Source organism: Taudactylus pleione, unplaced genomic scaffold (assembly GCF_031769625.1).
Source record: "Taudactylus pleione unplaced genomic scaffold, aTauple2 ptg001126l, whole genome shotgun sequence".
Classification (NCBI taxonomy): domain Eukaryota; kingdom Metazoa; phylum Chordata; class Amphibia; order Anura; family Myobatrachidae; genus Taudactylus; species Taudactylus pleione.
The window spans coordinates 843,920-858,407 of record NW_028285527.1 but is presented as its reverse complement, the minus strand read 5'-3'; the positions used below and the strand labels follow the sequence as shown (position 1 = coordinate 858,407).

The 14,488-nt window shown below is 41.3% G+C and overlaps 1 protein-coding gene across 1 annotated transcript; it reads right to left on the bottom strand.

Annotated features, from left to right (window-relative positions):
* Positions 1-6,581: 6,581 nt before the first annotated feature.
* On the bottom strand, positions 6,582-12,095 carry LOC148453600 (cis-aconitate decarboxylase-like). Its single transcript, XM_088461949.1, has 6 exons — positions 12,075-12,095; positions 10,764-10,818; positions 10,188-10,375; positions 9,690-9,794; positions 9,398-9,603; positions 6,582-7,503 (listed from the first exon to the last, which is right to left on the bottom strand). Exons 1-6 carry the CDS (start codon positions 12,093-12,095, stop codon positions 6,582-6,584), a joined length of 1,497 nt encoding a protein of 498 aa, XP_088318075.1.
* Positions 12,096-14,488: the final 2,393 nt, after the last annotated feature.

The following is a 14,488-nucleotide window of genomic DNA, read 5'->3' as shown; positions in this document are numbered from 1 at the left end:
ACAATTTTAGTTTTCTAGGGCCGCCAGGCTGCAGCAGGCAGAGGATGCTTCTGCTCCCCGGCCACTACTCTGCAAGAGAGAGATCCGAGTAGCTATAGCAGAGTCTATAAGAAAATGGCTGCCCCCATATCAGGCTACACAAAGATGGCCACTGTCGACCAATGGGGAGCCAGGTTTCCCTACCCAGAAACCCTGGCTGGAGAAGGGAAAAGGGGCGTGGCTTGTCGGGGGAGTTGGAAGAGGAGCTGAAAAAATAAATTGGCACCGCACCCATGGAGGAGAGAGTCAGAGAGGGCAGAGATGAGGAGTACCACAGACTGGGGGAGATCCTGCTTCCTGTCTTCTCCACCCATACCAGGTAAGTGGAGGGTAGATTGGAGATATATATATATATATATATGTCACAATTGCACAAACTTTGCAGGGAGAAGATGTTTAATTATTTAAAATATGTGTGTGCTAAGTGTGTCTGTATGTTGTGTGTGTATGTATGCCAGTATGCATGTGTATGTATGTATGTATATATATATATATATATATATATAAAACTGTATACAGGATTGGGTATGGAATCCCTGCAGTTGGGAATGTCGGCTGTCAAAAAACCGACAGCAGCATCCCGATGCTGAGGTTCCCAATAGGGGATAAGTATGCTATCCCTGCCCCTTTTACACCCTAACCATAACCATCCTTTTCTTTACCCTAAACCTCACTACCCTGCACCCTAACCCCCCCTACCCCTCACCCTAATCCTCCCTACCCCACATTCTAACCATAAGTGCCTAAACCCAACCATCCCCCCTTGGTGCCTAACCCTAACCTCCCTTCCCGGGGGAGGCCTAAACCTAATCCTATGATCGGGATGCCGTCTGTTGGGATCCCAGTGTCAGGATCTCCACTCATGTCGGAATTCCGGCGCCGGTCTTCTGTCCGCAGTTCGGAATTATAGCACTGGGATTTAATTAGTCGGCATCCCGATCATAGGTTTTTTAACTACATCGTATATATATATATATATATATATAGCTATTTTCAGGGGGAACGCTAGAGAATGGCGTTCCTGGAGGTCTTCTGAAAGATTATGTCATTAGGAGTGGCGTTTCGGAACCTCCCGTCTGTGCAGCTTGATGTGCTGTTACTCTGGGGGATGGCCCACAACACATGAAGCACTGTGGGGACGGTGATAACAGGTAAAAAAAAGATCCTGTCATCATAACCAGAGACCCGGGGGGAGAGTGTCCGCTGCTTGTGCACACACTTCCAGGGCCATAATGGCGGTGCGACCATGAGACGGTCACCTGGGGCTCAAGACCCCGCCACACACTATAGTCCTGCAGCCCAGTAGCAGCTGTACCTGGCTGCCAGAAGACAGCAACTTCGTATCCCCGCTGAGGCAGTGCACTGGCACCCATTACTGTTCGCGGACACTGCACTTAAATCAGCAAAGTCGCGAATGTGATGTCATGACATTGCGATGTTGTCTGTATGCCTACCAGGATCTAAGTGTTGCTAACTGCTACCTGTCACTGTCAGTCAGAGCCTTGAGACAGGAGAGGGATCCGGCGGCTGCAGAGGGTGAGATTGAACCTGGAGGAGAAGCTGAGCTGCCGAGTGGAGAAAGACTATCGAGCGGAGCAGGTAAGTTAACCATTGGGGGAGGGAGCAGATGACAATTACTGGGGGTTGTGGACCACATAATAATGCATATATATATACTAGGAGAAGAGAGGGGCACAATAATGCATATAGGTGTGGGCACCCTCACAATCTCAGTGCCCCCTGCTGTGGTCCTGCATTTTCACATAACATGTGCTGCAAAACTCTGAGCCCTTGCGTCCAGCACACTGCCTAGGTTATGAGAGACTAGTAGACACTAGTCTCTCATAACCTAGGCAGCATTGCCCCTCCATTCCTAATTCCCTCCATTGGCATCATAAGAGGAGTGGATTTTGTTTATCTTGCCCCTTTATTAGGGACCTTAGCGCTGCTACCTGACTCTCCTCCCTTATTCTCCTCTTATACCTGCTTACACAGTAATACACAGGACCTTCCCATGTGTACCCATACCCACATTACACAAACCACACCCCCAACATTCCCATGCCCATTCTTAAAATTGCTCTTGCTGTTAGAAAACCTGGGCCACTTGCTCTTGTTTGCCCCCCGGGCTGAAAGTTGCCAGCCAGCCCCTGGTCACTAACCCCCCCCCCTCACCCCCGGGAAGTGTAGGCACTTCCTAGTGAAGTGGGCAGAATGGGGAAAATATTCCCGGGGATTGGCGAAATCTCAGAAGTCAGTAAGTATTCTGCACAGTCTGGATACAGGAAGAAGCTGACTGTCATGTTTGACTTTGGGAAATCCCCTACTGAGGAGATGAAAGCTGAGGTCCCGGGTTTAGGGAGGAATCGGAGGCGTGGGGCCTGTATATAAGATCTCCTCATCCACAAATATTGGATGTTGACGAGACCTGAACAAAGGTGCGGAGTCTAACCTGCTGGGAGGTGTTCACCAGTGACCTCTCCAAGCGGGATATGGGTTTAAGCTGCACCCAGCAGGCAGGTCGCGGTCCTTTGGTCAGGTATCCGATACCCACGGGAATGGAGAAAATACAACAATGGCCCAAGAGAAATACTTCAGTAAGAAGTACAGCTGCACCAAGAGTTAGTATTTGTAGTTGTACACAAGTAGAGGGTTTTTGATGCACAGTTGCACAAGGAGGTGGCACTTGTAACTGTACGCCAGTAAAGGTGTCTTGATGCACTATTGCACCAAGAGGTGGCACTTGTAATGGCACGCAGGTGAGGTGTTCTGATGCACTTCTGCACAAAGAAGATGATACTTGTAAAGCACACAGGCAAGATGTTCAGACGCACTGTTGCACACTGAGATGACACTTGAATGGCACACAGGCAAGGTGTTAGGACGCACTGTTGCACACGGAGTTGGCACTTGTATAGCACACAGGCAAGATGTTAGGACGCACTGCTGCGCAAGTAGTTGGCACTTGTATAGCACACAGACAAGATGTTTGGACGCACTGTTGCCCAAGGAGATGACACTAGTAGACTCGAGGATATCACTATGAGGAAACCTGGAACGAGGTAATGGCAAGTATACACAAGGCAGGGACAACATTGCACAGGCAACTTCCTTCTGTCCAGAGACTGGCTTTATACCCTAAGGCAGCAGATCATTGGTGGACAGGGTCAGCTGACCACCACCATGCTACCATTGGGTAAAGGGTAGTCAGGTGTTGTGAACTGTCATGGCTGTGTCCATGACGGCAACCGCAGCAACCAAGGCACAGCACAGCTCATGAATGTCCACATGGCTCTAAGTGTAATGCTCAGCGTGTCACTCGCTGCCGCACCTGACGTCTGACCACCCGAGGGATCAGGGGAAGCCAGTGCTACGGTGAGTAACGGCCGATCCTAGGCCGCAACCTGACACCGAATTGCTGTCTAAGCCAGTGGTTCCCAAACTTTTTTGAACCACGGCGACCTAGAGTATAAGCATTGTTTTCATGGCACCCCTAAGCCAAAAGTTTGTTATTGAGAAATTAAAAAAAAATATATAGCAAAGTAGTAAAGTGAAGTAAATTGTGCTTACCTGTCATCCTTAGGGTCAGTTATGTGGTGGTGGATAAGTTTGCGCTTCTGTTTGTCCACATATTTGCATTACATTGATCATAAATTATTTGATTTGGTGCTGGACCACTAACGTGAGGCACCCCTGCAAGTGTCCCAAGGCACCCCAGGGAGCCACGGCGCACAGTTGGGAACCACTGGTCTAAGACTATAATTATGGCTTGCATAAATGAGAAAGTTGTAGCCAATAAAAAGAGCACAAAAAGCCATGCCCAAACCCATCTCCATTCAGAAACATTATGTTCATAGGGTGTAATTATTTAATGGTTAATAGCTGAAAATAAATGAAGCTGCTACTGTAATATGTTCCATTTGTATCTTCTACAGATTCTGATGGGGATGAGTTGCATGAGGAACCTACAGTCATGTCTAGACACATTTGCGATATACCTGATTTCAATATAATTAATTGTGTGTGTTTGAACTGTGCTTGGCTCAGCATATATACACTATTTTTACACATGGCATAAATGTGGCGCAATGCTGACCTGACCCATCTCTTATTGGTGAGAATATTTTTGCATGTGTTTTTTTGCCTTAATTTTGCAGCCAGTTCTGCATCAGGCCAGAATGTGATTGGCAAATGTCATGTATTTTGAGCTGAAGCAATATTTATTGAACTATAGCTAATCAATCACTAGCACAGGCCACACACATACATGCACACACATACATACACACACACATGCATAATCACGTACGCACCCACGCAAACACACATGCTCACACACATGCACACACACACACATGCACGCTCACACACACACATGCATGCACACACGTTCACACACATACACACGTGCATGCATGCACGCTCACACGCACATACACACACTCTGCGACATAAGGCAGCTGCCTAAGATTAGTATCATTATAGTGCATGTTGGTAAATGTAGTTGAAAAACAATCACTCACTAATGATGTGAGTGTGGTTAGAACGTAGAAGAATGGCCGGATAGTGATGAATTTGTCCGTGTGTTTTAGTGACTACACTGGCTGATGATCTTGCCGCTGGCCCATCTGGCAACAGGATCAATGTGGCCACCTGTAGGTGCCATTATTTCCCAGTATATTAATAGGCTGTATTATCATGAATGGTGCTTTAGCTCATAAAGTCAGAGGTGGACGCAGACGCAACTGCAACTTTTGGCGATCACTCATCTACCTATTTATGCAAATGGAACTACATTGTCCTTTCCTGGTATACATCCGTGTGTATGGATGTGCAAGGACTGAGACGCCCAGTTTGAGGGCATGTAGATGCTGTAATACCGCCTGGTGCGTCTTTAGATGCTGCCATCTGTTGTACCGTTGAAACTTGCACCAGCATTATTGCGCAATTAAACGCCCATAAGACGGATTATCTCCATACATCCGTTTAGCCACCTCCCAGTCACCACCCAGGAACGCCCGACACTTTTCCAAGACATTTCTGATACCCTGCGTTTGAATCGCAGCAGCGCCTCTGTGCATACACTCTGCATAACCCCTGAGCTATAGGAGTCTTTAGGGAGTGTCACATATGTGCAGTAGCAAAATATCACTCAACACCATTAACATAGTCATGACCTGCGGTTCTGAATCAGACCCAAAGTGTCTCCCTGCACCGTGTACATAATACGTCTTTCTGTGTATTATTATATAATAGATTATTTATTTATCTATCTATCTATCTATCTATCTATCTATCTATCTATCTCTCTCTCTATCTCTCTTTCATAATTTGCATTTGTAGTTGCACAGATATTGTAATTATTCAGCTGACAAAATAATATATAATAAAGTGTCAATGATTAAAGAAATAATCAGTAAGAACAGCCTTTATAAACTCTACCCAAATTGATAAGTTAATTGGTTCTCCATCATAAGTTATACACTTTAATAAAGAAAATGAATAAATGGTCACTGTTATTTTTCAAATACAATTTAATGCAAGAAACATATAAAGTATTGTTTTCTAGCAAATACAGCAGCAGCTTTGATTTTTTATTCTAAACTATATTACAAATTAAATAACCCAAATCTGTGGTTCATATGTGAACACTTCTGAATGACTAACCAGGCAACTATAAATACGTAAAAATATTATAAAATACAAATCTATGTAAATATTACCAACAACAAAATGTGTTGAATCATATTTATGTATTAAAAAAAAAACAAATAAACCAAATATAATAGGATGTGTGTGAGAGGCCAAGAGAAATCTTATAACCCATCATTTCCCATTTTCCTTAATGGGCTCCTCACCTACACTTATTAAAGGTAGCCAATTTGTTGGCCTGAACAATGTTCAGCTTATTAATTCATTAGGATCCAGTAAGATATGGGAGGCAGGTGACACAAAGTGCCCCGTGCTTTATTAATGTTGTTACTTCCTAGTAAACTAACAAACAAAACTTTTATTTTATAGAGCATCTGCTCCTAGAAATAAATGAAATTGTTAGATCTAACAGTACATCTTACCACTCAGTATATTCTCCCAGCATACTACAGCTCAGCAACATAGCGGAGGGGGATGTCACATGTGCACAGGGGTCTCTGTACCTGTCACTGACATGACACTGAACTGGTAGCAATAGACTTGCATTCACCATCAATACAGGTCCTTCATTTCATTAATATGGCCAGGATACAGTATGTAGAGATTGCCAAAACTCACTATACACATCGGACTTCTCTAGACCAGAGATTTAGAGCTGTGATGAGGCCCAGCTTCAAAAATATTATAATAAAGTAGCAATGACACACTTTACATATATAACTAATCTTGATTTTTGAGATGTGTTACAATTGTGCTATTTTAATGGTATGATTTTTGTGTCATACATTCGACAGATCTGTCATAAATCCTAGTACACTGATTGATAAATAACATACTAAAGTCCCGGTTTAGAATTCTTGTAAACAGAGTAATAATAATTCTTATATGAGTTATTGGAGTAGCAGTGGCAGTAGGGAGCTGTCTTTGACACTTTCTAGATTGTCTACTATCTGTATTACACCTTGCACCTGGTCTTCCTGCAGGACATGTCGGGCATTGGAGGAGAATTTCTTCAGCAGGGATTCCCGGCTCAGGGGTTTTCTCCAATGTCCATAAAAAGTGTCACATTTCCCTATAATCACATCCCCATTTCTCAGCAGCAGAGCCACCTCGGCGTACATCTTGTCAAAGTTGGCTTCATTATCTCTAGGATGCTCCACCACCACTTTGCTCAGGAGATTCTGGAGTTCATTACGGAACATGGTGTCTTCATGGAAGGAACGGACGTTAACTTCACCATCTAGGAGTGCGGTGCAGGCATTGAACTGGAAAGAGTGGCGAGCCTGGTGTTCTGAGTCTGGATAGGGCCTGTCAATGTATTTGGATACTGGGACTCTAAGAACAATAGACTGAATATCGGATGGGTCAAATGAGCCATATTGTTGGACAAATGTATTTCTAACTGAAGCAGCAGCATCAGCGACCCAGTGCATCCCTAGATGTGCAGGAAAAGACTTGAATGCAATGTCTTGCTTCTCCAGAAGAAATTCATAATGTTTTCCTGGGGGAGATAATGGCTTAGGCTGGTAATCACCATAAAAAGCACTAAAGCCAGCACAGCCGGGCACATCATCAAGTATGAGTGTATTGGCCTCCATTCCCTTAGCAGCCAGGATAGCAGCTTCCAGACCTAACCTAGTGGCATTGCCAATGTGCAGGGGCTTAGCCAGGGTGGCAGCATTTGCCATAGGAGCACCAGCAAGGGAGGCTGCAATTGCCAGGGCATGAGTGCATTGCTCTTTATCTAATGAGAGGAGATTGGCTGATGCTGCAGCACTTCCCATGGTGCCAACCACAGACGGTGGATGAAATCTGTAGTGAGAAAATAATACTATATTATTTATTTATGTAACAATAACATGTGCAAATTATCTTATATAATAATATTTGCAGTATTCTTTAGTGAGATGTTCCTGCCTTATAGTGCCCAAGCTCTAAGAAAAGTGTCCTTGTTTTGCCCATGGCCATATATAATATATATACTGTATAAGTAAGTGTGAGTGTAAAGCTCAGTGAGGATCTGAGTAATTTAAGATCTGGTGATGAGTTGTGGTGTAACCTGCAGGAGCCGGGGAATATGAGAAAGAGGAACAGATGGAGACAGACAAGAGAGATCTGGATTATGCCAAACAGGAGCTCAGCAGAGTCTGGTGTTACAGAGATAGTGTTAATAGTTATAGACACAATCCTGGCATAGGCTGGAAACAGATGCTGAGCTCCATGAGTGCTGCACAGGGCTGCTGGACTTCTGGCGGGTTTGGGTACTCATGGGGGTGTGATCACTGGAGGGAGTGTGTCTACACCCCTGGTAAAATATTTACCTATTGCGTTTGCCTACACAGAGGTTCAGCACTTGTACAGGGAGCATGATCACAGCATCACATGGGGGCATGGTTACATGTCCCCTGTAATACTGCCCCTACAAAGACCCATGTTGTCTGTACCCGCTCCCCCTGCATTCAGTATTGAATTTGTCAGACAGGACCTCAAAATAGTTTAGGCAAATAATTGAGGAATTATACCTCCTAATTGGTGGTTCTGGACACTATAGATACAGTTATATAGAACACCTAAAATGGACCTGGGGAAAAATGGCTGGATGGAGCATATACTCAAAGGGAGACTTTAAATATACATTGATGTCTGAAAAGTTTCTATATACCCAGTTTGCAATTAGAATCTGTGTAAATGTATACAAACATTTATATGCATTTATTCTTAACAATTAAGCCACCATAATAAATATGTAGCTCTTTATACAAGTAAACACATAATTGGTACAATAATAGGAAGTACATTTCATCAACCATTGGGACTAAGGGGGCGATTCAGACCTGGACGCAACGCAGCGCACTTTCGCAGCCGTAAGGGTCAGGATATGCAAATTCCGCGATCGCACAGCGAGGCTTAAGGATGCCTTCTATGTCTTAGAGAGTGACAGCAGAGTGAACGCACGCCGGTCTAAAGACGCCCCCTTTTCCTTCGCAACACACGTCATCTCCAGGAAGTGTATGTAGTATCAGTAACATCGAGAGCCATCGTAGCTGCTCGTAGCCCTTGAGGTAACCCTACCCTGCCGCAAGCACTGCGATTGCTGCAGGCTGAAATACAACCAGGTGACGTGTACAGTTACGCCTTCATGCTAATTATGCACACCCATGAAACGCCGTTAGAGCACACTGCATTCACACATCCACCCCCCCGTTTTCATAGACCTTCCTCTGACACCACCCACAAACGGCACTATCTGTCATTCAAAGTAGCACTCAGCAGAGCCATAGCTAGGGTAGTGTGGCCGGTGCCATCGTACAGGGCACCACAGGTCAGGGGGCGCTGTTCGGGCCTGTCAAATATCTGTTTATTATCATTCTTGCTTGTAGCTTCCTCTTATTTTATCCCCAGCATCTCCTGGCCTCTCCTATCTCTTCCCTGGCCCTTCCCCATGAAGCCATGGCCCTTTTTTGGGTGCATTATGTCCCTTTGAAATATGAGGGGGGCGCCAATGCTCTTTCTGGCACAGGGCACCAAAAAGTATAGTTACGGCTCTGGCGCTCAGTCTATGTACTTTGAGCGCCCGATTCCCGATCACTAAGACTGACTTGCACACACGCACTGCATCTTATACGCATGCGCAGAAAGCAAAAATCAGCCAGCTACGAGCGAACGTGCATTGCGTCCAGGTTAGAATGAGCTCCTAAGTACTCACTTTTTAGGAATGCTCTTTGCTTCGCTGGAGAAACCCATAAGTCTTCCTTGTATTTCAATCCCTACATTGAAAGCCGTCAGCAGTTCCTCACCACTGATCTTTCTGCCATGTGACAGTATCTGTGACAGTGCCAGGATGGCAGGAAGCACGGCACCAGAAGGGTGTGTGGCAGGGTGCCACGTGTCATCAAAGTCCATGGAGTGAACCTATGGTGACAGGGAAATGATTAGATGGACTGTGCAGCTATATCATAAATATTATTTTATTTTTATTTATAGTAAAGTCTACTTACAGCAACTCCATTGGCATAGGCAGCCAGGGTCGGAGAGAGCTTTAACCCTTTCTGTCCATAGACAGAAGAAAGGGCAGAATTTCCATATGTTGAAAAATATAGGTCCTGAAGAAACGAAATAATATAATGTCAATATTTACAGAAATTCTAAAGACTCAAATTATATTTAACTTGTGTAACTAAGGAGATCAGATCCAGGTCTTCTAGTGCCCAGAGCAAGGGGCTCAGTTCTATTTACTTCTTTGTAATTTTATTTTGCAAGTTTATTGTTAGTGATTATTAATCTGTGGATATAAGTGAGTGTGTCTATGAGAAGCAACAATTAATAATAAAATAATAATAATTATTATTATTATTATCAATAATAATAATAATAATAATAATAATAATAATAATGTATAACATAGCCATATAAAAATGTGACGACAAGAGGTGTGTTTATCCCATTGCCCCAGATAAGAATATACAATATCACAGATCATGTCCATGTATTATTACCTGGCAGTATTTCACCACGATATTGAAGACATGAGTTGTGCTGCCGACCAGTCCGACCCCAATGCTGTCCAGGATCATGCGCTTACTTCTGTGCCGCACAATATCAGAGAGGTGATCGCGGCGGATCTCATGGATGAATGATGCAAAACTGTTGGTGACGGATTCTTCTACCTGTTGTCCTACAGCCACTGATAAGAGACATACCACATTAATGTTCCTGACCTTCCTGTGTTATATTTCTTTTTTTGTACTCATTTTCTCCTTTCCTGTGAAATGGTGCCTTTTTTAATCAGATGAAACCCTATTTATAAGAAATTCATCCAAGGGTTCCAAAATATGTCTATCTGCCTTTTAAATGCTTCAAAATAAAACAGTATCTACCCTGTTTTTATTCAATTCTAGTGCTTAGTAGTAATTATAGAGTTGTGTGATATAGCCCAATGTTTTTTGGAACCATAACAGTGTCACCCAATTGTATTTATAAATTGATTGCAGTAGGATTATCACCATATTAACTTCAAAGCCAGATCTGTTACAGTGGAAACATTAAAAATATATACATTTTTGGATAATTACCTTTCGCAGTCGACTTGTGGATGTGCCTTGAGAGTTGGTGAAGTTTCTTTGTGTTCTAAGAATTATAGAAATATTGTAAGTACATACATTATTTATTGTAGTTTCATTTTAACTAGGGATGTGCAGGCTCGGATAGGTTCGAGTTTGCACGTTGAGTTCGGATTTTTCCCTCAAAAAAAACGGAACTCAGAAAGAGGCAAAACGTCATCTTACATGGACGAACATCATCATCCCTGGACTTTTGTCCTGGAATGATGATGTTCGTCCATGTAAGATGACCTTTTGCCTCTTTCCGAGTTCCGTTTTTTTGGAGGGAAAAATCCGAACTCAACGTGCAAACTCGAACCTATCCGAGCCTGCACATCCCTAATTTTAACACCTATGTTATCTAATTGTGTAACAAGCCTTTCCATATTTTAAATACTATGTGAACATTCTATGCATTAATGTATTTTATGTGCTGTGAAATCCATAAACAGCTCAACTTTAACCAGTGTACGGTCTTATCCTCAACATGAACACTGTAACCGTGTCCTATGAAGCTTGATCATATTGTGCTGCTTGTTACATCCACCAGAGGGACCTACCCTTTACACAGTCTATGTATGAACTAAAGCTTATACACTTTCATTTATTTTGTTTAAACAGAATATTGATTAAATCAGTTTTTTAGCTATTTTAAGTTGTCTCTTTGTTCCATGCTACTTATACAGTTATTTAAAGCTTTGTACCTTTACATTACATATCACTTTAGCAACATTATAAAACTTTGTAAATTATATTAGGGTGTAATTATCTTATATATTTTACTTTTTTCCAATTGCATTTTCTATATATTTTTTTTTCTTAGGAGTCCCTATAACAAATGCTGGGAGATTATTCCATAGAACTGCCAAGTTGTAAAGAAATGCTTCCTACCTATAACTGTTCCAGTAACATATCTGTTCTTAGCCTCGTTTACATTTCCACTATTTAAGGCTTACTTAACAAATGCTAAACTACTTTTGTTACATCAGTGATGGCAGGGATCATGTTGGGAAGTTAGATATACACGTCTACATTTTTATACATGCACAATTTATATTGTTAAATTATACATAAATAGAATATAATAATTAACAAAAAATATATATATACAATAATAAACAATGGTAACAATTTGCATATTTTCAGATTGGCTAGTATGTTCATTTAGCTAAGGTTTTAACATATTTAGTAAATGTGAAATATTTATGAATACATCTCGTGGTTGTGAAGCTTCTAGTTTTCAATAATAAAAAGTGACATATTTACATTACACATAGTACTTACTTTAACAGCTGCAGAAAGCATCTTGAAGTAAGATATGTTTTAAAATTATGAGGACTGTTTTCTTCGGTGATGGCAAATTCTGTGTTGGTTGAAGGGATGTTTTATGTGAATGTCCAAATATATACAGTACGTCCTTATATATCCTGGTGCTGATACTGTGCATGTGGGCATTACACGAGCAGCTCACACCCAGAAAACAGGTTCAGGTTTTGTGCTGGGGGAATTTCTGGGAAAGTGCAGACACCTCCCAGGATAGCACTAATGACTATTGTCATCACTGTAAGATGATGTAAGACTTAGGCATTTTAATGACTTTTTTAAGTCCTACAGTGTTTATAATTATAGGAATGTGATAATATAACAATGGTACAGGTTGAGTCTCCCATATCCAAAATGCTTGGGACCAGAGGTATTTTGGATAACGGAATATTCCGGATTTTGGAATAATTGCATATCATAATGAAATATCTTGGGAATGGGACCCCAGTATACACACAGAATACATTTATGTGTTATATACAGCTTATACACACAGCCGGCAGCTCATTTTATACAATATTTTCAATACTTTTTTGGCTCAAGCAAAGTTTGTGTACATACAAGAAATAAATGTATGTTTCATTTACACCCTATACACACAGCCTGAAGGTATTTTTATACCATATTTTGTAATAATTTGTGCCTTAGACAAAGTTTGTGTACATTGAACCATCAAAAATCAAAGGTTTTATTATCTCAGTCATGCCAAAATTATTCCGTATTTCGGAATATTCCGTATTTCGGAATATTTGGATATGGGAGACTCAACCTGTAATATATAGCTGTATTTATATTTTATCTTCCTACTCAGAAATTATCTTAGCAACTGAAAGGTTGATGATGACAAACTGATAGACCTGACATAACAATTCACTTTATAATACACACTCACAATACAGAATAGTAAATTGTTAGATACAGTAGCAGACTTGACCAAATTCTTATTGCAAAGTTTAACTACTGTATATTTAATATTTTAACATATATTAAAATGTCATTTTGATAATAATATTAATTTTGCCATCAGCTGAGTTTAGCCTCGGGGATTTGTAATTGATAATAATATTTCCTGATATAATATGTTGTGCCTATCACACAGCTGGCTGCTTCTCAAACAAATAGTTATTATTGGTACAAATACAAATGTGGAGTTTGTCATGAACACTATTTTCCAGAGCTATCAGCCCAGTATGATAAAGACATACTGCACTCACTGTATAACTGAATTATATGAGGAATAAGAGCACTAGAATACAAAATGGTTTGATAAATCCAGCAATACAGGTTTATCTGATGACCTGGAGTTATTTGAAATTTGATTTATTCTTTTATACCTTAAAAGTATAGTCGCATACACTGTATATTGATCTTAAAAAAAATAAAAACTAATCTAAACTTACATAAAAAGTTTGTCAATGTTATTTTTTATTTGTAAGAGGTCTCTGGGCAGAGATATGTCTGTATGTTAATTTATTATATTTGGAAATATGAACTTTTTAAGTAATACCTGTGTATGCAAAGCACAAATTGCATTATTCCCCAATAATTATGAGATAAGGTATTGGTTGTGTTTAGGGCATTTGTCATATGATTATGTGTAACAATAGGGAAAGGGATAGCACCCAGACTTCCTGCTACAATGGGCTCAGATGTCAGGTTAATACATTGTCCTATGACTGTTCATTAGATATAGCTATAGCTGTGCGCCCATCTACATACTACTCTGTAACTCCAATAACCAACGTTTCTTTAACATCTGCATGACTTATTCAGAAACATGCATAGTGGTGTTAGATAACTCCTCCACTGACTGACTGACAGAGACATGGATATTTATTTATTTATTACCAGTTATTTAAATAGCTTTACAGAAAATATTTGTCCATTCAAATCAGTCCTTGCCCTAGTGGAGCTTGCAATCTACATTCCCTGTCATATGCACACACATACACACTAGGGTTAATTTTGTTGGCAGCCAATTAACCTACTAGTATATTTTTGGAGTGTGGGAGGAAACCGAAGCACCCGGAGGAAACCCACGCAAGCACAGGGAGAATATACAAACTCCACACAGTTAGGGCCATAGTGGGAATCAAACCCACAACCTCAGTGCAACAATTTTTTACATGATGTAACAGATAATGTGATTCATCAGACAGGGTCACCTTCTTCCATTGCACCATGGTCCAGTTCTGATGCTCATGTGACCATTGAAGGCACTTTTGTTGGTGGACAGGGGTCAGCATGGGCACTCTGACTGCTCTGCACCTACGCAGCTCCATACACAGCAAGCTTGGATGCACTGTGTGTTCTGACATAGACAACATTAACTTTTTTCAGCAATTTGTGTTACAGTAGCTCTTGTGAGGGATCGG

Excerpts from the sequence above, each read along its gene's own strand:
- LOC148453600 (XM_088461949.1), bottom strand. The coding sequence starts at position 12,095 with ATGCTTTCTGCAGCTGTTAAA. Across the intron at positions 10,376-10,763 it reads CCACAAGTCGACTGCGAAAG|TGGCTGTAGGACAACAGGTA; the intron begins GTAATTATCCAA and ends GTCTCTTATCAG. Across the intron at positions 9,604-9,689 it reads CCTATGCCAATGGAGTTGCT|GTTCACTCCATGGACTTTGA; the intron begins GTAAGTAGACTT and ends CTGTCACCATAG.